Below are 23,491 nucleotides of genomic sequence, written 5' to 3' on the forward strand. Positions count from 1 at the left end.
AAGCGTATTAGGGTTATGAATGCAGCTCCGAGGTCACCTAGCATCTAAAGGTGCTTACCTAGCATTCGTGAGGACCAGGAAAGGATTAAGCCCAAAGAACACGAAATAATGATATTACCTCATTTCTGATGAGAGAAATCAGATGAGACTTTTCAAGAGATTTACAGACATTCTCAGTTCACTTGAGAGAATGAGACTAAATGATATTTTCTTATCAATTCCAAATGTCTTTTGACAAGAATTTCCTGAGAGAAAGGTTAAGACCTTGCAGTAGGAAAGAATTCCTAGGTTCCAGAATACTTAGCTATTTGAGTAAATTATATTTATACCCAAGAAACTGGCATGTGACCATAGGGAGTCATATGCCAGTCTGTTCAGTGCAGCGTGAAATATAGGCTAGGAAGAAATAGAGAGAGAGAGAGAGAGAGAGAGAGAATAAAAAAGTAGATAAATTCAGTCGTGCAATGGGATATTCTCTAGCAGCTAAGTATAACAGACTAAATCTACATATTAACAGCAAAAGAATAAAATTATCAGGGAAGAATGTTGAAGTAATGAACATAGTATAATGATTCATGTATGAGTTTGAATAAAACCAGCTTAACGACTCCAGTACTAAGTAAGCACTGGTCATGGGAAAGCACTTTCCTCTGAAACCCTAAAGTATCAATTTTGGGGTTCCCAGAAGTGGTTACTGCTATTGAGAGTAAGAAGGAAGCTCTACAGAAAGCAAAAGTGGCCAAGCAGAGTAATTAAATGATACAATCTAAGACAAAAGCTCCCTGGGGGGGGGGGGGGGGGCAGGACAGTAGCGTTGACAAAGCACAAAGTGATCTTGCATTTGGGGGCAGAACTAACTCCCCAGAAGGCTGCTTTCCTCACACAGTGGTTGGCAGCACCTGAGGGCTCAACCACACTTTTTTTTTTTAAACTTTGGCTGCCCATTTAAACATTTCTGCTCTCAGCTAAAACTCACGAGCTCAACTGGCTCTCCCACAAGGTTCTGCACTGACTGGAATTGCTATTATTCAAAATAAGAACTTCATCCATGTACACGAGAGCCACCAGGGGTTACAGGAAACATGCAGTTTATTCTAAACGAGCACAAGAGCCAAGATGGTGAAGGTGATGTCACTGCTGGGCCAGTAAGACAGTAAACAAGCAGAAAATGCAAGAGAGCAGAAAATGATTTTGAAAATATGGACATGCCTTGCTCTAGGTAGCTCTCAGAATAAAAACCTTGGAAGCATCGTGCCCCATGGGTCCAAGAACAATGGACTCTGTTAAACTTGGCCTGAGAGAAGGGAACACTGCAGAAATCTCTCTAAGAAGGTAATCTCTAAACAATGTTTGAACCGGCTGAATGTGTGCATTTACAGTGTGTTTACTCTCAAGAAAAGATCAATAATGTAAAACTAGGCTTGAAATGCCTATATCACACAGTTCAACAATTAACCAAACCTATTACAGTTACTCATGAACTAATAGAAGAAAATGTAACAGAATGGGCAAGTGAACACAATGGTTTTGGAATCTTTTTGTTATCACTTTAAAGTACTTGGTTATACGATCTAAGAGGCTGCATTTTGACAGTTTTTTTTTTTTTTTTTAAGAGACGGAAACACACAGAGAGAAAGTACAGTTTGTGTACATGTGGAGTAGCAATAATGTAACCCAGCCTTTGAAAAAGTATTGGTGCCCCTAGTTAGCCAGTAACTAGAGATAGAAATCATTAAAGGTGACAGAACTGCCCAGGAAAAAGCAAGAGCCTGGGCGTGGAAGTCTTCCCATCCGCAGCCTGAAAATGCTCATCTGAACTAGTTTGGCTCTGCTTGCTCATCCCCAGGCAGTCCTTTGTGAAAGTTTGAAAATGATGAACCGGGGTAAACACAGTTTTGCTTAAAACCTCAACATAAAAATTATTTCTTTAAATAAGGAGAACAAGTTTAATAAAAATCATGCTACTTAAGAACTTTCCCCAGAATTACTTAACATTTGCTATTTTTCTTGAGCATAGAACAAACCAGTTACTAGCTCAGCCCAGAATACTTTCCTGGTTCTTCCTAGCATGGAAGATTCTGAGGAATCCGGGTGTGCAATTGCAGCTACAGGGAAGGCAGAGATAGAAAAAAGGACAAGTTTAAAGACAGGGAGTGCAACTCCGTCTGCCTCAGACAAGCTGGAGGAGTACTTACAAACTGAAGCTCCCAAGCAAAAGCCACACCTACCTACATTAAAGATCCTGGAAGAGGGCAAGCAGGAGAGCTCCACAGGTGATGGATGAGACCTGAGTTTGATCCTAGGGGCCCCACATAGAGAAAGGAGAGAACCAACACCCACAAACCAGACCATCTTCTGATCTGCACACAAGCACCATGGCATACAAGCAACCACACGCTAAACAAATAAGTAAACAAACAAATAAATAAATGAAAGACTCAAAAGAAAAAACTCTACAGCTCTGTCAAGGACTTCATGACTGTGGGGCACTGGGATCCTGCAGATCCAAAACTACCCTTTGCCTGCCCTCAGTCTCCTTAATAATTATTTAGCACCCACTTTCTGAATCTGACCTACCACTTCAAGTATCAGGTAAAACCTTTGGAAAACATTAAATTGCCTGGCCAATAGCTTCCCTAAAACCAAAAACTAAGATTGTCCTCAAGAAACATCTGAAAACCACAGCAGGCATTTCCTTATTTTTCTTTAACCCACACAGCAATTTTACTCTCCAATGTATCCATCTGTTCAGTGCCAATTTTACAATGTTCTTTTGTTCTGCGATCATAAAGTTGAGGTAACCACATCCATTGTCAGCTGGGGCAACCTGAAACCATGTTCCTGTCGTATTTGGCTCCTGAGTACCATCCCAAACACCCCTTGAGAAATCAGCATTGCTACGTGGTGGAGTGCTTGCCAAACTACACACAGGTCCTAGGTTCAGTTTCCAGTACCACACAAAATGAAGCTTCTAAGGAAAAACTTTCAAACAACTCCACTTAAAACAGCTACCACTACTACAGCCAAAAGGAGGAAAATCGAGGCACTCCAAGGCATACTGCCTTTAGCTCTCTTCCACAGAGGGAAGAGTCACTGTGTTTTTCATTCCTGGGGAAGCATAAACACGTGTCGACAGCGCGGCACAGGGATGTGGCGTGGCCATCAGGCAAGGCATGGCTGATGCTCAGTTCTACTGATTCAGAACAAACTGTTCCTATAGGCCTGAATTTCCACCCACAGAATGTAAGTTACACCATCTCCCTAGTTCCCAAGAGGCTTGTTAAAAAAAAAAAAAGTCTTTACAAGCTGTCGAGTCTCCCCTAAGGTAAGGTATCATACAGAAACTCAAAGTTCCTGCTCTGGCCTCAAAAAGCCACACCAAGCCCTTTAAGAGTTGCCATAAGAATAACTCTCATCTAGACTGAGATTCCAACATGGGAACAAATCTCAGCCCTGACACCTCTCACGCACACAGGAAATGTTCTCGTGCACAAACCCAGCCATGCCTACTAAGAGAACCAGTAAGAGTATGTCAACCTAATGCAGTCGTGTTAGCACACAGTAAGTTAACCACCCCCCACCCCACCCTCCAGAAAAAAGAGGAAATGATAATGCCTTCAGACAGGCTACAGTAAGTTAGTGCCTTCAGACAGGCGACAGTAAGTTAGTCATTGCCTTCAGACAGGCGACGGTAAGTTAACCATTGAAAGGAAGCAGGAAAATAAGTATCCTTTGAAGATAAAATAGCACCTGCTTCCGGATTGGAGTTGTATCTCCCTGTGAGTAAAACCAGTTAATCCACTGGCAATCAACTTAAAGTGAAGTTTCTACATTACTTCTGCCCTGAACACAACCGTGTAGCATACCTACAGCAGCACTCAGGTGTGCAGCACATAAAACTGAAACAATTTGTGGACAAGCTAATTCAAAGGAAGACATCTCGCCAAAGTAAGAAACACAAGCTGATGCTTCATGTCTCCGTGTCTTGGCGAAGGAAGGTCCTCCCCTCCTAATTTAATTCAGGGGACTCCAAAACACCAGCTGACTAGGAACTTCAGCATTTGCACAGACTCCCATGACCTTCTGAGGGAATCCAGACTCTGTCAACACACACCCTAACCATTTCCTAAGTACCCATCCTAAGCAGAACAACTCACACTTGAGGACAGTCAAAAATCTCAAGATTCTCTGGGCTCTACCTTCACATTAAGCTAGAACATGAGGACATTATATACCCCAACTCAAAAGCTTCATCTACCCTTTTAGACACCTACCATACCATTCCTCCTGGGACACCTGTAGATACCCAAGGTGCCACACAGACCCTCCTCACCAAGCAAGCCCTGGCTGCTCTGACATTGAGATCACACACCCCCTCCCTCATCGTGGCCATTTTTTTTCTTTTTTTTTTAAATATCTGTTTATTTGATTTTATGTGTATGTGAGTTGCCTGAATGTATACCATGTGTGTGAAGTAAACTTCAGATTTCACAAGAGGTGTCAGATTCCCTGAAACTAGGGATACAAATGGTTGTAAGTCGCCATGTGGGTCCTGAGACCAAACCTCAACCTCTGTATAAGCAATGAATGCTCTCAACCACTGAGGAGCCTCTCCTGCCCCCACAACCATTCCCAATCCAGAAAGCTCCTGCCTCTCAAGCCTGCAGTCAGTGGCATGATCTGCAGAGTTACACTATCTGATGTGGCAGCCGGACACTTGAGCTTGTGAAATGGGCCTGTTGGCAATTAGTCTGAATCCAGAGATAGTCCCAGAATAAGTTACACACTTGATCTCGAACACAAATACCGGATAAAACTCACAGGAGGCCATTCTCTTGACTAAGCTTTTGCTCCGGGCCCCAAATGAGCAGGGCTAAAATTCAAACTCATTCAGTAAAGGCTCAAGCTAACACTGTTATCTTTCTGAAGTCATGACGTGATAGGTAAGCAGCCACATTTCTGAAGGTCAGTTCTAACTCCCATAATAATGAAGCTCGCTGGACTTAATTCCTACAAAGGCAACCCAGGGGCTCTGGAGTTAGTTAGTTAGTTAGTTAGTTAGTTAGTTAGTTAGTTAGTTAGTTAGCTAGCTAGCTATTTTCCACTGTTATATGGCTCTCTTCTTTGGAAGAAACTTGGAAAGGACCACTGGAGATTTGTTTGTCAAAGGGATCACAACCCACAAGTTGAGAAGCACTCTCCTCTCAATTGCTGGGGACAATAATTCTATCTTACAGGACGGAGTGGTGCATGATTCTACAACTGAAATTGAAGCCAAAAAGATCATTACATTGTTCTCTTGGGAGGGGTGGGGCAGAGTTTCACCCCGTCTCCCTGGCTAGCCTGGAGCTTGCTATGTATACCATGCTGGCCTCAAACTCAGAGGTTCACATGCTTTTATTTAATCTTTTAATTTTTCCATTGATGTACCCCCCCCAAAAAAAAGATCCCAGAATTCAATTTTTAATGTTTTAAAGATAAAAATCAGTCTTTTTCCTTTGTGTGAATGTATGCATAGTGCATGAATGTATGCATGTTTGTGTACATGTGCATGCAGATGCGCGAACATACAGGTGCACATGTGTGTGGAAGGCAGGGGTTGATGATAGGGCCTTTTTTCAGTGCCTCTCCGCCTTATTGTTGAAGATAGGATGTCACTGAACCCAGAGCTCACTGCATGGCTGGTCTGGCTTTGCTCACCCAGGACTAGGGCTACAGTAGCATACCACGTCTGACTAATGTAGGTGTTTCTCCTGCCCACACAGCAGATACATTGCCTACTGAGCCCTCTTCCCAGCTCAAAGTGGTAATCAGTAAAAGGACTGATTTCAGTCCTTTTAACTATTAAATACAAACGCTAGCAGTGCCTTTCACTCCATTTGTAACTCACCTTACACAGTTTGGCAACTTGCTCTTAAACTCTGGGTACAGACTGAATTAGGATCGCCTGGAAGGACTGCTGAATAAAGGACAGCTGGAGTCGTCTGGGGAACTGCAGCTGCAGAATGAGCCTTCCAACAAGCTTCCAGGTGACCCTGGTGCCACTGCCCAGGCAGAGTGCCACACTGAGAGCCTCTACTCTACAAGTGTCCCTGAGGATAAAGCTGACACCAGTCTCCAGCCAGGGAGGGCAGCTGGCTTCACGTTTCTTCCTGTTCTATCCTGCATTCTTAGCCCTCTTGACTGTCAAAGTCCTGAATAAGCCCATGTGCAGAGAACCCCATCAACCCACCTCCACAGAACCATTTCCACACAACCATGCTTTTCAAGGGCCAAGTTCACAGCAACAAACTAGAGGGAAAATACCACCCTCCTCCACCACCACCACCACCAAAAAGAAGAAGGAGAAGGAGGAGGAGAAGAAGAAGAAGAAGTCACCTCTTAAATTGCTAGTTGCCTTCTGGATGTTGTTTTGTTGGCGCTGTTGTTGTCTCATTGATATACTACAAACAATGGGGGGGGGACCCCTGTATCTAATTTGCAGATCCACACCTGTACCAGCCAGGCGAGGCTAAGATGACACTAGACACGCTGTTACAATGTAGCCCTCGCTGCCCCAAAATTACAATGTAGTTCAAGCAGACCTGTGTCTTAGCTCCCAGGTGCGGATGAGTTTACAGCCAAGTGCCACCATGCCTGGCTTAGAACAAGATCTGTTTATCCTGATGAATTAAGTTTCCTTACTCGTAGATGGGGACAGATACCTGGTCTACTAGTTCCTTCTCTTTCAAAACTACTATAAAAATATCAATGCTATTTTTATACCTAAGAGACATAGTTGTCCTATTTTTCTTTTATAATTAGGTTTACTAATGGTATGATAAAAGCACTAAAGATTTTTTGACTGGCCAGCCAGTCAAACCCCCATGAGCACCAAACGAATGAAATCCTGTAATGACACACTAGGTTGTGCTCTAGTTTCTATACTCACAAACATATACATACAACATACATACATACATACATACATACATACACACACATATACACAATCATACATACACACCATTTCTTAAGTTTGAATGAAACCCTCTATATAGGTAAATCAAGATGCTCCCAGAAGTCATAGGTTATCAAATGAAAATCCAAGTGCCAGGAGCAGGCTACAAGTTATTTGTCAGGAAGCATCCTGCGGCTCCCAAAATAATACAGGCTATTTATTGGTCATTGGTATTGGTTTGCTCATTAGAAATAAATGGTAAGGTCCTATTGACTGGCTCTGGCCACAGTAGGTAAAGAAATCAAGTTGGAACTGAGCTAGATGCTTCCCCTGCTACTGGCTCATCCTCATAGTTTAAAAAGGTACAATGCAGGCTTCTAGGAAGGAAAGCCAGGTCTTACTTAGCCATGGATACTGCACACCATACTACAGACCAGACAGGCAGGATATGCTACCTGGGGCAACATGGTTAAATCTATTATGGGGAAAGCAACCACTTTCTGATGGAGAAGGAGGCCCACTCCACAATAAAGAATGTACAACCGGTACTGTAAACCTGGTCAAAGCCTAGATCATACAGGTCATAGAGCCTGGTGGGAGAAGCTATGCTATTGTTTTCTAAATGGACATGGTGTCTTCAAATTACTTTCAAAATAATTATATTTGGGCATAAATTAGTACTGCTACCAGCTTTGGTCAGAGGAGCTTCTTTTTAAAAGAAAAAGGGTACGACTTGTTAGAGGCGTTCTTTCTGACCATGTAAGTACCAGGAAGTAGAATTCAGGTCATCGGGTTTGACAGCAGGCTCCTTTATGGGCTGGGCTCTCTCTCTCTCTCAAAGCGGGCAGCCGTAACTGCAAAGACGCATAACTAACTGATCAAGGTTACTGTTATCGATTACTGGGTGCTCAGCTCTAAGTGAACATGTGCTTTACTCCCACCAACGTTCAGGGAAAACTGATAGACGAGGAGTTTGGAGTCAGAGGGTCAGGCAGAATTGTGAAATGCTGTACTGTGGGCGTGAAATGGCCACTGCGCTCAATAATTCACACCAAAGTTACAATGACCTGTGTAAGACCTGCGCAGTACTGAACTATCCACACTCTGTCATGAAAGTTTTCTCCCAGTGATCTACTCTTTTCCTCTCATGGGGTGGCTGCTGAGATTCCATGAACAGGACTCATACAATACAATACGATACGTGCCTTTGTGTGTGTGTGTGTGTGTGTGTGTGTGTGTGTGTGTGTGTACCAACCTTGGTGCCCTCTTTACATGTAATCCCATCCTAGGCCACAATCAAGGACTACCAGATTTAGCTCCAAAATACATCCCAAATCTGGACTGACTGTTCTTACAAAAATTCTACCACTACTGCTCGAATCGAGTCAGCAGCAGCACCACCCGAGACTTGAACTTCAGCAGCCTCCTCCTGGATGTCCTGGAAGTCACTCTTCCCATGGAGCTCACACTGAGAGGCTCCCCCAGAGAGCAGTCATACTCTTTTCAAATGGGAACTGATTACTCAAAACCATCCACTCGGACTCCAACTTATTTGTCTGTTTGGTGCTGGCGATCAAGCCCAGGAACCCTCATCTGCTAGGGGAGCAGTCTACCGACGTATAACCCTGTTCTCTTATTCTGGGGGGGGGGGAGGGTAAATTAAGTTGCCCAGGTTGGGCTGAAATGTGATCCTCCTGCTTCAGTTTCCTGAGTGATTGATATTACAAGGCTGCATTACCAAAGCCCAAAGGGACTCTTGCTATTAAACTGTGGATAAGAGTTGAGATGACTATGCCCTGCCTCCCTCTCAAACCTCATTTCTTAGCATCCCGACTCTCATGCGCTTTACTCCAACCAAAGTGGGAAAACCCATTCCCTTGATTATGCCCAGTGCAACCCCATCTCCCAGCTTTTGCCTTGACACGCTGGCATTCTAAAATGCTGATGGCCTCCATCGCCCCATGGCAGGCTGCATTATCCCCAAGTTCAAATGCCATGTGTGCAAGATGCCTTCCCTTTCTCCTTAGGCACCGTCTACCCAGAACCAACGTTATCACTGCTTTCAATTCTGATTCCCCTTCAAATGAATCTTAATAATACAAGATACAGACATAATCCAATCAGGTTGGCCATCAAGGTTCACCATAATAAGGTAACAGTTGCCAACTTAAATAATAATTGCAGAGATTTTGAAGATAATAACAATGTGCAAACAGAAGATTGTTGCAATAGTCTTTTGCATACCAAAGTAAGCAATGTGTGGAAGAGGTTGTTCAAGAGTGAGATTCCATAAAGACTGGTTACGCTGGCTTGCCCCTGTCACCTGGCAGAATGCACTGTCAGGCAGTACCCTGGTCAGCCCAGGGTTCCATGGTTCCATGGTAGTCTGCACACAGGTGCAAAGGACCCCTTTAAAAGAAAGATCCCGCCCACTTACGCCTTCCCTCCTCCCTCTTTCCCGGTGTTCCCCTGGGGCAGTCAGGACTTCCTGTCTCTTCTGTCCTCTCTCGGTGTCTCTTTCCTTCCTCTCTCCTCCTTCCCTTTCTAATAAAATGGCTCACTAAGCTCTGTCTGCCTGGCGTGAAGGTGTCCCTCGTGCTTTATCATAGCACTTACAGACATCACTAGCATTATCAGAAGAAATATCCCGAGATGGAGTCTGGCTACAGGAAGGTCACCATGGGAAGGTGCTTGGGGGCTTTATGCTGCCCCTCTGCCTCCTGTCTATCATGAGATAACTGCCCTGCCCCAACTCACGTTCCCCACTATGATGTTCAGAGCCTCGCCTCAGACCCATAGCAGTGGAGCCACGCGATATTGAAATAAGACCTCTACAACTGGGAACCAAAAGGGCCAGCTCTCCTTTTTATCCCTCGGGTACTCATCCGTGGTGAAGCGTTAACTAACATGCTGCGTGCGCCTTTGCAGGCCTGTAACCACAGACACCTGGATGAAGCCCTGTATTTCTGTCTAAGTATGTTTTCTTCCCCAAATTTCCATTCACACCCTTGCCCCCTGTTCACCCTTTTACCAACATAGATAGATAGATAGATAGATAGATAGATAGACAGACAGACAGACAGACAGACAGACAGACAGACAGATGCAGAGGGGCTGAGAGATGGCTCAGTTAAAGGCACTGGCTGCTCTTCCAGAGACCCAGGGTTCCATCCCCAGCACCCACATGGTTCCTCACAACTCTCTGTAACTCCAGTTCCAGGGGATCTGATGTTCTTTTCTGGCCTCGAGAGGCAGGGCATACACACGGGCAAAACACTCATACGCATAAAACTTAAAAAAAGAAAATAGATAGACAGACAGACAGATACCACAAACCCAAAGCCATTGTTTTCCTTTTTCTTGGTCAAAAATGTCACCAACTTCTCCTTTTAGTTGGAACAGTGCTATTGCCATATTTTTTTCTCTGTTTTGAATTTAAAAACCAAACAGTAGCCAAAAGTAGAAGTTTAAATGTACAAATGACCAGCCTATAGTGCATGATGACACACACCTTTAACCCCAGCACTCAGGAGGCAGAGGCAGTCGGATGTCTGAGTTCAAGGTCAGCCTGGTCTATGAACTGGATTAAAGTACAGCCAAGGCCACATAGAGAACTGCAACTCACTGAAATCTTCCTGCCTTTGACTCCCAAGTGCTGGAAATAAAGGTGTGGGCCGCCACCACCACCTGTCTTGTTGAAGCTTTTTTCTTCATATTTAATGACTGGAAGTGAACCATGCATTTCAAAAGTTCAGGTTAAGTTTTCAAACTGTGACTGTATCATACAATGAGACTATCAATCAGATGACAAACAAGTTATTATTGGAAAAGCAAAGCTTCGAACTAACGCTGTCCAAGGTTCAAACTTTGCCCCAGTCAACTCTGTCCTTAAATTACTTAACTGCTCAAGCTTTGTTTCCTCTTGTATATAGCTGGGATTTCTGACCCAGCTGCTATAAGAATAAAACAATACATGAAGAGTTGGGTATGTAGCCCAGCATGCACAAGCCACTGGGTTAGTTACACAACACTGCATAAAACAAGATGTGTTGGAACACACTATTCATCCCAGAACTCCAGAGGTGGAGGCCAGAGGATAAGAAGTTCAAGGGCAAATTTAACTACAGAGAGCATTGGAAGTCAACTTAGACTTTGAGAGACTTGTCTGGGAGGGGGAGGGGGAGTGAAAACCATTTAAGGCATATAAAAGCTCAATAAACTGTTGCAATTACCATAAAACTAGCACCTCTAGTCATTGAATGTACAAAGAAAAAAGTGTTTTAAGAGTTGATTTACAAAACAAGTAAAGACTAAATATGAACTCAATATGAGACAGGATAGAAATACATCACAAATTATGAGGACAGAGGAACAAGGAGCTCTTAGAAATCTGGTTGAAACCTCTTGCCATCTGAGAATCCAGCACAATTAACCACGTTTTCTGTGAAGGCTGCCCACACAGACACAATACTCCTTTTATAGAGAGAATACTAACAGAGTAGGAAAAGTTATAGGTCAGAACACGTGACTGTTGGGTGCTCGGTCATGGATGGGACATCTCTACGACCCCTTCCAAGGCTTGGAGAGCATCGCTAAAGAGGGGTCAGAAAGAATATAAGACTGAGAAATGAAGAACAGTGCTGTGAAACCCAGTCTTTTAAACATGGCATCACCACTACAATCATGAATTCGTAGCAACTATGATTACCTGCATAAGATTCAGCTGTGAATGTCTTCTAAAGAGACACATTGAAGACCTCACTCCCCTCAGGCAACACCCCCATGAAAAGCTATTGGCAGGTGAAGAAGGGTACTGGGGGGAGTGTGATGCCTGTTCGTGGTTGTCAACGTGATTACATCCAGAATTAATTTAAGCCCAAGTGGATGGGGAACTTTGATCTGGGCCACACCTTCTACCAACAGCCTATAAAAGGACATAGGAAAGGAAGCTCTCTCTCCCTGCTTGCTCTCAATCTCTCAGAGAAATCCATTCCTTCACTGGTGTTACAGCCTACTTCTTTGGGATTCTGGTGTATACTGATGACCAAATGAGCCTTTCGGACACATGGACTGAACAACTATTGGATTCTTGGACCTTCTTGATAAACAGTCATTACAGACCACAGTCTGTAAGCCATTCTAATAAATCCCCTTTAGATGGGTAGGTAGGTAAGTGGACAGGTAGACAGACAGACAGACAGGATAGATAAGATAAATAGATAAATGATAGATTCATTGATAGATAGACAGATTCTATCAGTTCTGTTTCTCTACAGAACCCTAAATGATACGAGGAGTTTTTTTTTTTTTTTTTTTTCTTCAGTACTATAGCCACTGGTAAATTGCTTATGCACCAATAAATATCCTATACCCATACAAGATTAAAAAAAATAATAATAGGAATGACCCACACTTAAGGCCTATATGTATATGCCCTTCAAGTACACCCTTACTGCTTTTCCAGATATTTTCTGGAAACCTCAAACAAGACTAAATGGTTGTTTACTGTAAAAATCTTAACTTCTCCTGCAACCCCTGACTTATGGCTAACCCTAATCAGCTGTAACCCTATCCAATACACAGGAGCTGTTCCAAGATTCAGTTAGGTTCCTTAGCAGCTCTTTGAGATACAACTTCAGAGGCCAGAAAAGCAGATGATGTGATTACTATGATGACACTTAATTGAAACTTTCCCTCTGAAAGCTCACACTTGTGTTCTTGTGAGGGCTTGGGCTTCACTCACAAGATTGGGCTGCAGATTCAGTAGGAAATCCTGTCTCAAAAAAAAATTTAGAAAAATAAATAAACAAACAAAAAAAGGGAGGGGGGCTGTGTATGGTGACAGAGGAAGGCACCCAACACTGACCTCTGGCCTCGGGCATGCATGAACACACATATGCACATGCACACACAAAGAAAGGTTGTCTCTCTTTACTACAGTTAGGACCTGCCACCAAGGATTGAAACCTTGTCCTCTATTAGCCTGAATCCAAGATATCGAGGTCCTCCATTCTACCTTGCAATACTAAGGGATTAACAGAGCCCTGAGAAACCCCAAGCGTAAGATGATCAACAAGCCCGCGTGGCCTGGTTCCTTTCCCGCACAGCCTCGGGGCTTCTCGGATCCTCAGTGGTTCCGTCTGGACATGGGCCCATGACACATGCTGCCCTCTCATGACCCTGTTACCTTTCCTTTCCTAGAAAGAGAGGCTACCTCATCCTTCAAACTCCTATAATTTTTTAAAGTTTTATTATGTTATTTATTTTTATGTTATGTATGAGTGCTTTTGTCTGCATGTGTGTCTGGGCATGACATGCATGTCTGGTGCCTTCAAGGGCCAGAACTGGGAAAGGTGGTGAGCATCCCTGCGGGTTTGAAGAATTGGACCCAGGTTCTCTGGAAATGCTTTTAAGGGCTGAGCCATCTCTCAAGCCCCAGTTGTATAAATTATTATTATTATTACTTTATTACGGTGTGTGTGGATGATGGAGATCACAGCGCAAAGTTGTGTCCTTCCACCTTCATGTGGGCCCCAAGCGTGAGCCCAGGCCATCGGGATTTTGTAGCAAGCACCTTTACCCACTAAGCCACCTCACTGACCCTTGCTGGAATCTTTATTTCCAAATGGAAATGTTGTTTAACTTAAGTAACACAAAGTCCTTAATAGTATTGACTGCTCATTGGAATCTAGAGCAATGACGATGCAGCTCTACCTATGTGTACCAGGCGGGCACACAGCTCTAGTCCTAGGAAGCCACAGCTTCTAAGTTCCAAGCCTGTCCTTACCAGCAGTATGGCTGTAAGCAAGTCATTTAACACTTTGGGACTTGAGTCCACCTTCTGTAAATGGTGTTATGTGCCTAATATGAGGGCAGAATGAATTAATTCAGAATAGCTGCCTGCGGTGTAGAGGTCAAAATATTCTTAACTTGGTCAGCTCAGTCTATTTTATTTTTATCTCAGTACCAAAACTTCCCAACAGCATTTTAAAACTTATTTCCTCATTACTAGAGGAAAGTTTGTTAAACACTAGGATCTGTACTCATCCCTTACACAGGAGGCATTCAATAAAGATTGTTTGTATAATTTATTTATTTTTATTCATGTGTGTTTTGCCTGAGAGTGTTGAGTTCCCTGGAACTGGAGTTACAGACAGTTGTGGGCTGCCATGTGGGTGCTGGGAATAGAACACAGGTCCTCTGGAAGAGTAGTCAGTGCTCTGAACCACTGAGCCATCTCTCCAGCCCCCAATGAAGATTGTTTTACAAAACTATCTCAGAAAGCATATATCCAGCATACAATATCCAAACTTGGTGTGGTGGTGCATACCTATAATGCCAGCACTTGGAAAGTGGGAGCAGGAGACTAAAATTACCCTCCACTACAATGCAAATATGAGTACAACCTAGGCTAAAGGAGACCCTGTCTCAAGAAAACAAACCCCACAAAAGAATAAATATGCAAAGCATGACTCCAAAGCCCATACCTTTCCACTACAAATCATTTCATAAGAAAATATGTCAGAGCCTTTACAAGAGCCAACATAGATTAAGTAATTACAGGATGATAAGAATTAAAGAACAAAAGCTGTGTGGCAATACAAAGACCAGTGAGAGCCAGCAGCATTCTGAGGCTGACATCAGAGGCAATCTTCCATCTCCCGCTGCCTAAGTGGACCTGTTTCCATTTCCTTAAAAAGAGTAAGATGAGCTAGGCACGGGACACACAGCATTCCCGAGGCAGAGGCAGAGGCGGGTGGATCTCCATGATTTCGAGGCCGGTTTCGTGTACACAGAGCATTCCAGAACAGCCAAAGCTATATATAGAGACTTCTATCTAAAACAATAAAACAAAAGCAACAAAGATGAAGCAGATCATCTCTGAAGTGTCTTCCAACTCAAATTTCAAAGGCCATAAACCAAACGTTATAGGGATTTTCTTTTTAACTCCACCCACCCCCGCCCGTCATTCCCCGGGAAGACAGGGAAGCTTAACAGGTGCGCACGCTCAAACAGCTCTCAAAGAGTTTTCAGGTAATTTTCACTGGGAAAAAAAATTGCTCAAGTTGCTTAGTAAATCTACTTTAAAAGTTAGGTAAGTCGATGCCAGCAAGTGACAATATATGCCATGTGGAAAGAGAAAGGAGAAACGCCAATCTGTGGGTCAAAATGTCACCATGACACAGTGTTGCTAGCCAAGCTAAGCACTGCCTAGAAAGAAAAATAAATCCAGAGGGCGCATTTCCCACAATGTCACAATGGTGACATACAGCTTAAACAGACTTTCGAGTCACACCTGTGGACTGTTAACAGTCCTGACTCTGGTACAGTCTTTTCAAACAGTACGAACTCACAGCCCTAACCATTCAAGCAGCCGTCCTCCGTGTCCCTTCAAAGTCGCTGCAAAGATGGCAAACGAACTAACTGCACAACTCTTACAAGCTGTCTAGAAAGCTACAGGAGAAGCCAGCTCCGCCAGACGCTGGGACCCCAGCACCCTCAGAGCGGATTCTCTCAATCGGAAGGCCATCCTCGCCCGGAGGAGCTCAGGAAAAGCTCGGCCCGCTTATGCCAGTGCCCTCGGGCGCCAGCGCTCTCCCAGGGATGCCCGTGCCAGGACGGAGTGTGAGCGCAGCCGGCTCGGGTATCGGGCCTGGGGCAGCCGGGATGCGCCGCGGATATATCTGGAAACTCGGGGAGCCCAGGCCCATGAAAGCCCGGCACTGCTCACCTTCAGCGTCCACAGCAGTTGCTGCGGGTGCCGCCGCCAATGCCTCCTGGCCGCGGCCTGCGCCACCGTCCCGACCCACAGCCCCGCCATTGTGGACCCAGCAGACCGGCCCGCCGCTGACCTCTCACCCCTGTCAAGGGGCGGGGAAGGGGAGCGTCCGGGATACGGCCAATCAGGAGCCTCGGGTCCTAAGCTCCTCCCCCGGATGAGGGGTTGAGGAGGGACCGGTCCCGCCAGGGAGCAGCTCCAGACCCGCCTGGGAACCGTAGGCCGCGCTCTAGGACGCGGGAGGGAGCCCCGATCCCGGAACCCCTGCGGTCTTGTCCCCCCCCCCCCCCCCAATGCTGGAAAAGCTGGGTTAGAGCCCACGCTCAGCAGCCACAGATCCACCGCCACCCAATCGGGTGCATCCATACCCCTTTTAATTTCCTGCTGGCTATTCTGAAACAAATGTCACCTGTAATCACCCCTGTATCAAGACCCACGCTCAGTTACTATGCCTGTCCTACGGAATCAATTTAAAAGAGTCACGAAGCCAGGCTGCAGCATGCACGGAGAACCGGAAAGACAAACGCAACAGGTTTGAAGAGAGCAGAGCACCAACTTCTCAGGGGAGCAGGATCATAAATGGGAAAGAATTGCCTGTTTCATGGGCGCCACGGGCTGAACCCGGTTTCCCAGTAAGGAAACTCGGTTTCCCTTGCTCTTCCCTCCTCTCTCTCTCGCTACAACCCTCACAACCTCTTTGCTCTTTGGATTCGTTTTCTTTAGGCCCTGTTTTCATTACAGAGATTCCTTCAGTGAGAGGGGCCTGTGGAAGAAACTGCTTGTCTTGGTCTCCATTCATTTTGTAAGAAAGCTCCATGGGCACCCACCTGAAGCTTACAAAGGTGCCGGCTTACCAACATGATGTGTCCTTTGTGTGGCATATGAAATGTAAGGACTGTGGTGTTCCAAAGGAAGAGTCCCCGAGTGGTGGCTCTCTTCCCTAATCCCATCATTCAGAAGCCTGAGACAGAAGGATGATGGCGGCGGTGGTGGTGATGTTAGATGCTGTGGTACAGGCCTGAAAACCCAACACTTGGGAAGATGAAGCAGAAGGATCAGGAGTTTCAGACCAGCCTGAGATACATGTAAGAACCTGTCTAAAATCAAATCCAAACGGAGGTGTTCACTATGCCCTGTTCTTTCATTTCTAAATGAGGACATGGCAGATCCTGGAGCAGTCATCTGGAACCAGACGTTATAACCACATCATGACCCTGGAACATAATATGAAAAGATCAGATGGCTGACACTGTAGAGCCCTCACTGCAGCCCCCTACTGCACTTAATGCCATGTGAGAATAGCTAACCTTATTTAAATCTCTCACATTTTGTCTGTTAGGGCACCTTACCTCCTTAACTTTTCCTGAGGATATGCAAATATGAATAGATATCCAGCCTAGTTAGGGTACTAATGGCAGGCCACATAAATGACTCCACCTACCTAGCTTGGTGAGCAGCTGATTTTACCTGGGGTTACTTAGAGCATTGATAACGCAAGGGTTGCTACCCCACCAAAGAAAAATGTTCCCACCCAGCAACCATTAGCTATTAGACATCCTCAGGGAGAGACAGCCTTCAGGGCCCTACCTACCTACCCTTCACAAGGGAACATAATGACTTTTTAATTAATGGAACATTAATCTTGTGAAGGGTCTAGTCTGTGTCATCACAGATGTTCTGGTTTCATAATTACACAGTGTTATGGCCAGAAGGCAGTGTTCCATGACACAACCAAGATTGTATTCTAACCAGTTCCTCACTAAGTCTTCAGAAGGAAGGCACCACCCCAGTGAAGCCTGAAATGCATGACAGCATAATAGAGAAAACCCCAACTATTTGAACCAAGAAGCTAATGGCTCTTTAAGGCCACGGCATGCTTTTGCTCAAACCATTACTTTCAATATCATAGACAGCGTTGATGTCACTGTCACTGATGGAACACACAATTCTAAGACAATGTGTCCAAAGGAAAATAGGTCATTCCAGAGAGATGCTGTTACCCTATAGGATTTGTGTCTTCTGGTGTGTAGTGTTTATTATCCTGTTAATGGTGTCTAAAAAGAATTACTCCTTCTATTCTATCTAATTCTCTCCCTCTCTGTCTCTCTCTCTCTTGGTTTTTTTTTTTTTTTTTTTTTTTTTTTTGAGACAGGGTTTCCCTATGGCTTTGGAGGCTGTCCTGGAACTAGCTCTTGTAGACCAGACTGGTCTCGAACTCACAGAAATCCACCGGCCTCTGCCTCCTGAGTGCTGGGATTAAAGGTGTGCACCACCAATGCCCAGCAAATGTAATAACTCTTAAAAAGAAAAAAATTAATGGGGTGGTGATGGTGCAAGCCTTTAATCCCAGCTCTGGGGAGGCAGAGGCAGGAGAATCTCTGTAAGTCTGAGGCCAGCCTAGTCTACAGAGCAAGTTCCAGGACAGGCTCCAAAGCAATGCACAGAAACCCTATCTTAAAAATTAAAAAAAAAAGTTATTACATTTTATGTGTACAAATGTTTTGCCTACATGTATATTTGTGTGCCAAGTGTCCATGGAATTCAGGAGAATAGCTAAAGGTTGGGAGCCACCATGTGAGTGCAGAAAACTGAACTTGGATCCTCTGCAAGAATAATCAATGCTCTTAACCACCAAGCTAGAAGTGAAAAACACGATGAGGTAACTGTTTCTCACAGGCTCTTCCATGGCCTCCTTTCTGAAATTCCCCATTTAGCAGTCAAGCATTAGTAGCTTCTCTTGCAGGAGCAATGCACCCTTTATTCCCAGACTACTTCTTCAAGTTCATTCTTATGCCATTTGAAGATCTTGTCAGTGAGTCTTCAACATGCTAAATTTCTATTTTAATAAGATAGACATATCTTGCTTGCTGATACAGATTCCTAACAATAAATGAAATTAGTTCAGCACCCTACATAAACAGTGTACATGTACTATTAGGAAGGCCAGAGAGCTGTCTTCTATAGCAGGCTTTTTCTTTGAGCTGTCAATTCCTAATTATGACATGGAGATGTATTATTAATTGTGAAAGCTTAGTGTAGGCTTGTTCCTAACTAGTTCTTATAACTTAAATTAATCCGTATTTTTAAATCTATGTTCATTTACATGGCTCAGTTACCTTTACTCAGGACTGCTTCCTCAGCATCTGACTGGCAACTCCTTCCCCCCCCCCTCTCCAAGTCTTCTCTGTCCCCAGAAGCCCCACCTAACCTCTTCCTGCCCAGCTAATAGCCATTTAGGTATTTATTAAACCAATCACAGTGAGACATCTTCACACCGTATAAAGGAATATTCCACAGCAGAGTTCATTCTGTAAGAAGGCATTTAGTTCATCTGTTCCATTCAGTATAAAACAGGGAAATATTATCTCCTTTTGCAAGAAGCTGAGCATTTATCTGGGGAGAGGCTGGCAAGTTGGTTCTATAAAGGTACTTAACACCGAGAGTGAGGACCTGAGTTTGATTCCTGGAACCCACAACATGGAAGGAGAGAGCCTGTTCCCACAAATTTTTCTCTGACCTGCGCTTGAATGGCATGGGATATGTGTGCCCGTGTGCGTGCATGTGCACACACACATACACACACACACACACACACATAATTTTCCTATCTGAAGAGCAAAAAGTAGTGCACTAAATAAAAGATGATAATACACAGATGCATTTTTATATAATTTTTGTGTATGAGTGTTTTGCCTGCATGGTATGTGCACCACAGTTTAATGCCTGTGAAGGTCAAAAGGCATCACAGACACTTAGAACTTGAGTTACACACAACTGTGAGCCACCATGTAGATATTGGGGATTGAACCTGGGTCCTCAGGAAAAAAGCAGCCAGTGCTCCTAACTGTTGAGCCATCTCTCTACCCCTGATAAAATCTAATTGTGCACAACTCCATGCAAGCCCCCTTCTAAACAGCGTGTGAAATATCTGTCACAATCTCAACTTTGGCCCAGAATAACAGGGAAAATAATGAATAACCACTGTCCTTCAGGCTGACAATGTCTGGGGACTCTAACTCCAATCTACACCGGGAGAACAGCAACATTGTAAATACTGTTGTTAGGAAACAAATTGAGTAGACCAAGGATAAACTCAACTCTTTTTTGTTCCAAAAGATCAAATTGCTACAATGTGTAAGTTCTATTTCAGATAAAGGAAGTAGATAAAATACTACTTAGTGAATACTCCCACAGGTGGTCTGGATGTATCTTTCAAGCTTAGGACTCTGAAAGTAACAATTAGCTTTAGGCTGTACACCAGACAGTTGATAAAGGTGAAAATCTACTTGGTGGCAGACAAGGGACAAGGGATCTCAGCAGTATGAGTCCAGAACTTATGTAATCCACTATGCTAAAAACCCCTCTACACCCATGGCTCCAACTGTAGCTTGTAAATTTTTTTAAAACACTAATTTATTTTTATGAGTGTTTTGCCTACATGTATGTCTACAATGTACATACAGTGCCCAAGGAGGCTAGAAGATGGTGTCAGGTCCTCTGGAACTGGAGTTACAAACAGCTGTTAGCTGGGAACTGGGTGCTGGGAACTGAATATGGGTCCTCCAGAATAGCCAGTGCTTTTTAGCACTGAGCCATTTTTTTTTCCAACCCTGTGCTTGTCTCCCACAGGCCTGCTTCTTTCAGAAGGGAAATGGAGGGGGAGTGGATTTGGAAAAAGAGATCAGAGGAACTGGGAGGAGTGGAGGGAGGGGAAAGTATACGAGAGCAGTGTGTGTGTGTGTGTGTGTGTGTGTGTGTGTGTGTGTGTGTGTGTGTTATGTGAGCCCAACCATGTCTGGACATATAAACCCAGTTCTTAGGAAACAGAAGCAGTAGAGTCCTTACTTCCAGGCAAGGGTGAGTTCAAAAATAAATAAATAATAATAATTAATTGTGTCACCTTTTCCATCCCCAGTTGATACAACACAATTCCTATACATAAGGGAGCATCAAAGAAGATGAAACAGAAAGATTGTATGAGCCAGAGGACCAGGAAATCTTGTCTAAGATTGTGTCTCCTGGAAGTGACAGGGAAGCTTCACCAGTGGTACCTCAACAATACAACTGCCTAAACAAGACCTGAACAAGAACACCAATAGACATGCCTAACATGAAAGACAACGAACTACAGGAAATTAAGGAATGCTGAGAACAGGAGAAATGTTCTTCCGTAGAGACAGGAGTCCTGTAAGATTATACAATGCCAAGTGGTCAGCCTGGAAATCATATACATACAAGTAACACTAAGCGGGCTGAGCAGGTTGTATTTATATAGTTATGTATGTGCATGAATGCACATAGATGCAACACACACACACACATACACCAATTATTAAAGGAAATATTAAAGCATCTGAAATTTGAAAGGGAGTTTGGGAAAGAGGACACAGGAGGGATTGGAGGGAAGAGGGAAATGATGTAAAAACTGAAATAAATTAAATATAAAAATAATTTATCAACTAAAAAGAAAAATGTGGGTTTGAATGGAGAGCTATCCCAATTAACGTAGATAATTGACAGGACATAATATATTATTCTGTTTTTCTCTGCTTACACGTTTTATAATATTGGCACAATTTAGATGAAAGCTGTGCCCTACTTAGCCAAAGCAAAAATAGGTAATCAATAGCATCTGTGAGCTAAATATCTTTACACATGTTGGGAGACAGTCAGTGGGCAAAACATTTGTCACACAATCCTAGGGACTCACATAGCTGTCAGATGGATATGGTGGTTCTGCTTTAATCCAAGCGCCCTGGAGGGAGAAATGAAGGATCCCCAGAGCAAACTAGCAATCCAGAAATAGTCAAAATTGCAAGCTACTTGTTCAGTGAGAGGTTATGCTTTAATAGGTAAGCTAGCCTAAAACTCACTGAGCTCTTCCTGCTTCAGCCACCTAAATGCTAGTATTTAAAACATGTATCACCATAACCCACTAAGAACCATAAGCATATATGTCTCTGTGCATGTGTCTTCTGTGTATCTGTGTGTGTGTATATGTGTGTGTGTATATATATATATATATATTACGTACATATATATATATATTATGTACATATATATGAGTGTATGTCTGTGTGTCTGCATGTCTGTGTATCTGAGTATCTCTAGGTATGTGTCTCTGTGTGTATGTGAATGCATGTCTGTGTGTGTGTATGTCTTGTGTGTTTGTGTGTGCATGAGTATGTAAATGTGTGTGTGTGTGTATGTGTCTGTGTGTCTGTGTATGTGTAGGACAAAGGACAACCAAGGATGCCCTTCCTTCTCAGAAATGGTCTGTCTTGTTTTTTATTTGGGAGGCTTTTTTGAGGCAGGGTCTTTCACTTATAAATATATATACACACACACATATATTTTTTTTTTAAATTGAGGATAAACATAGCTGAGAAGCAGTGGCAAAAACCTTTAGTCCCAGCAGAGGCAGGCAGATCTCTGTAAGTTCGAGGCCAGCCTGATCTACAGAGTTAGCTCCAGGGCAACCAAGAGCTACACAGAGAAACCCTAATAAATAAATAAACAAATAAAATAAACACTAGGGGATGGAAAGATGTCTCAGAGGTTAAAAGTACTTACTGCTGCTCTTTAAGAGGACCTGAGTTTGATTCTCAACATCCATGTTTGCTCATAACCATCCACAACCACAGTTTCCGGGGATCATAGGCTGCCTTCTGACCTCATGAAGCAGCTGATATATATGTAGCAAATGTACCCACGTGAAGGCAAAGCACTCATACACATAAACTAGCCTTGAAAGAAAAGATTTTTGAAAAAGAATTTACACTAAAAACAGAATGTGGGTAGCACTTGAGAAGCTGAGGCAGGAGGATTGCAGTGCGTTTGAGGAGAATGAAGCGTTTACTTAAACTTGATAGATCCACAGAGCATCGTAAAATCGATCAGCTGACCCTGCCTCTCCACCTTCCCAGACCAAAAGGATCAACCATCTTTCTCAACCCCCTCCCTATTCCTTCCTTTGTCTATCCTAATCAGAGTCCACCAAAAACTCTTTGGTTCATTCACTAACTACACCCTCTGATTCAAGGTTAAAGGCAGTTGAACTTTATTTAAAGGCAGTCTCAGAGTATCTATGCAAACAAATCTCCTGCAACAGGACAGCCTGAGTTACATACCGAGTTCTAATCACTCACTAGAAAACAAAGAGAGACCCTATCAGAATAAAAGAAAATTTACACTAGATAGGTACAACCGGAGTCTGTAATGATTAATTGTATGCATTGATTTCACTGGAACAAGAGGAGGCAAGTTGGCTAGCAAAATATTATTCCTGGGTGTGTCTGCAAGGGTATCTGCAGAACTTAGCTCAAGTTAGGAGCCTAAGAAAAGAGCAGCTTCTCAGAGCAGGCACCACCATCCAATCCCTGACAACCACAACAGAATCCAAGGACAAGGAGGGCAAATTCCCTGACCGCTTAATTTGGAGCTCCATCTTGAACATCAGTGTTGCTGGTTCTCTGGCTCTGAGACTGATCGAGACAAGCCTCCAGGCTTTTGGACCTGGCTTGCTTCTTAACTTGCAGAGGGCAGAAAGTGGGACATCAGTCCTCTATCACTCTAAGGATCACTTATCGAGACAAATCGCTTACGCATGTGTGCATGCGTCTCTCCCATTGGTTATGTGTCCATAGCACCCTCATCCAAAACCTGAAAGATGGCAGAGAGTGATTGTCCTAGTTACTATACTATTGCTGTGAAAAGACACCATGACCAAGACAGCTTTAAAAGAAAGGTATTAAGTGGGAATTCCTTGCGGT

The 23,491-nt window shown here is 43.7% G+C and overlaps 1 protein-coding gene across 2 annotated transcripts in view; it reads right to left on the reverse strand.

Annotated features, from left to right (window-relative positions):
* Nucleotides 1-15,814, reverse strand: part of Pcca (propionyl-CoA carboxylase subunit alpha) — a 281,942-nt gene extending 266,128 nt beyond the window's left edge. For both annotated transcript variants that reach the window (XM_051195193.1, XM_051195192.1), the window contains exon 1: nt 15,672-15,814. In XM_051195193.1, coding sequence (XP_051051150.1) covers nt 15,672-15,761 — 90 coding nt within the window. In that variant the 5' untranslated portion in view covers nt 15,762-15,814. The remainder of the gene's footprint in view (nt 1-15,671) is intronic.
* Nucleotides 15,815-23,491: the final 7,677 nt, after the last annotated feature.

The sequence above is a fragment of the Phodopus roborovskii genome, unplaced genomic scaffold (assembly GCF_943737965.1).
Source record: "Phodopus roborovskii unplaced genomic scaffold, PHOROB, whole genome shotgun sequence".
Classification (NCBI taxonomy): Eukaryota; Metazoa; Chordata; class Mammalia; order Rodentia; family Cricetidae; genus Phodopus; species Phodopus roborovskii.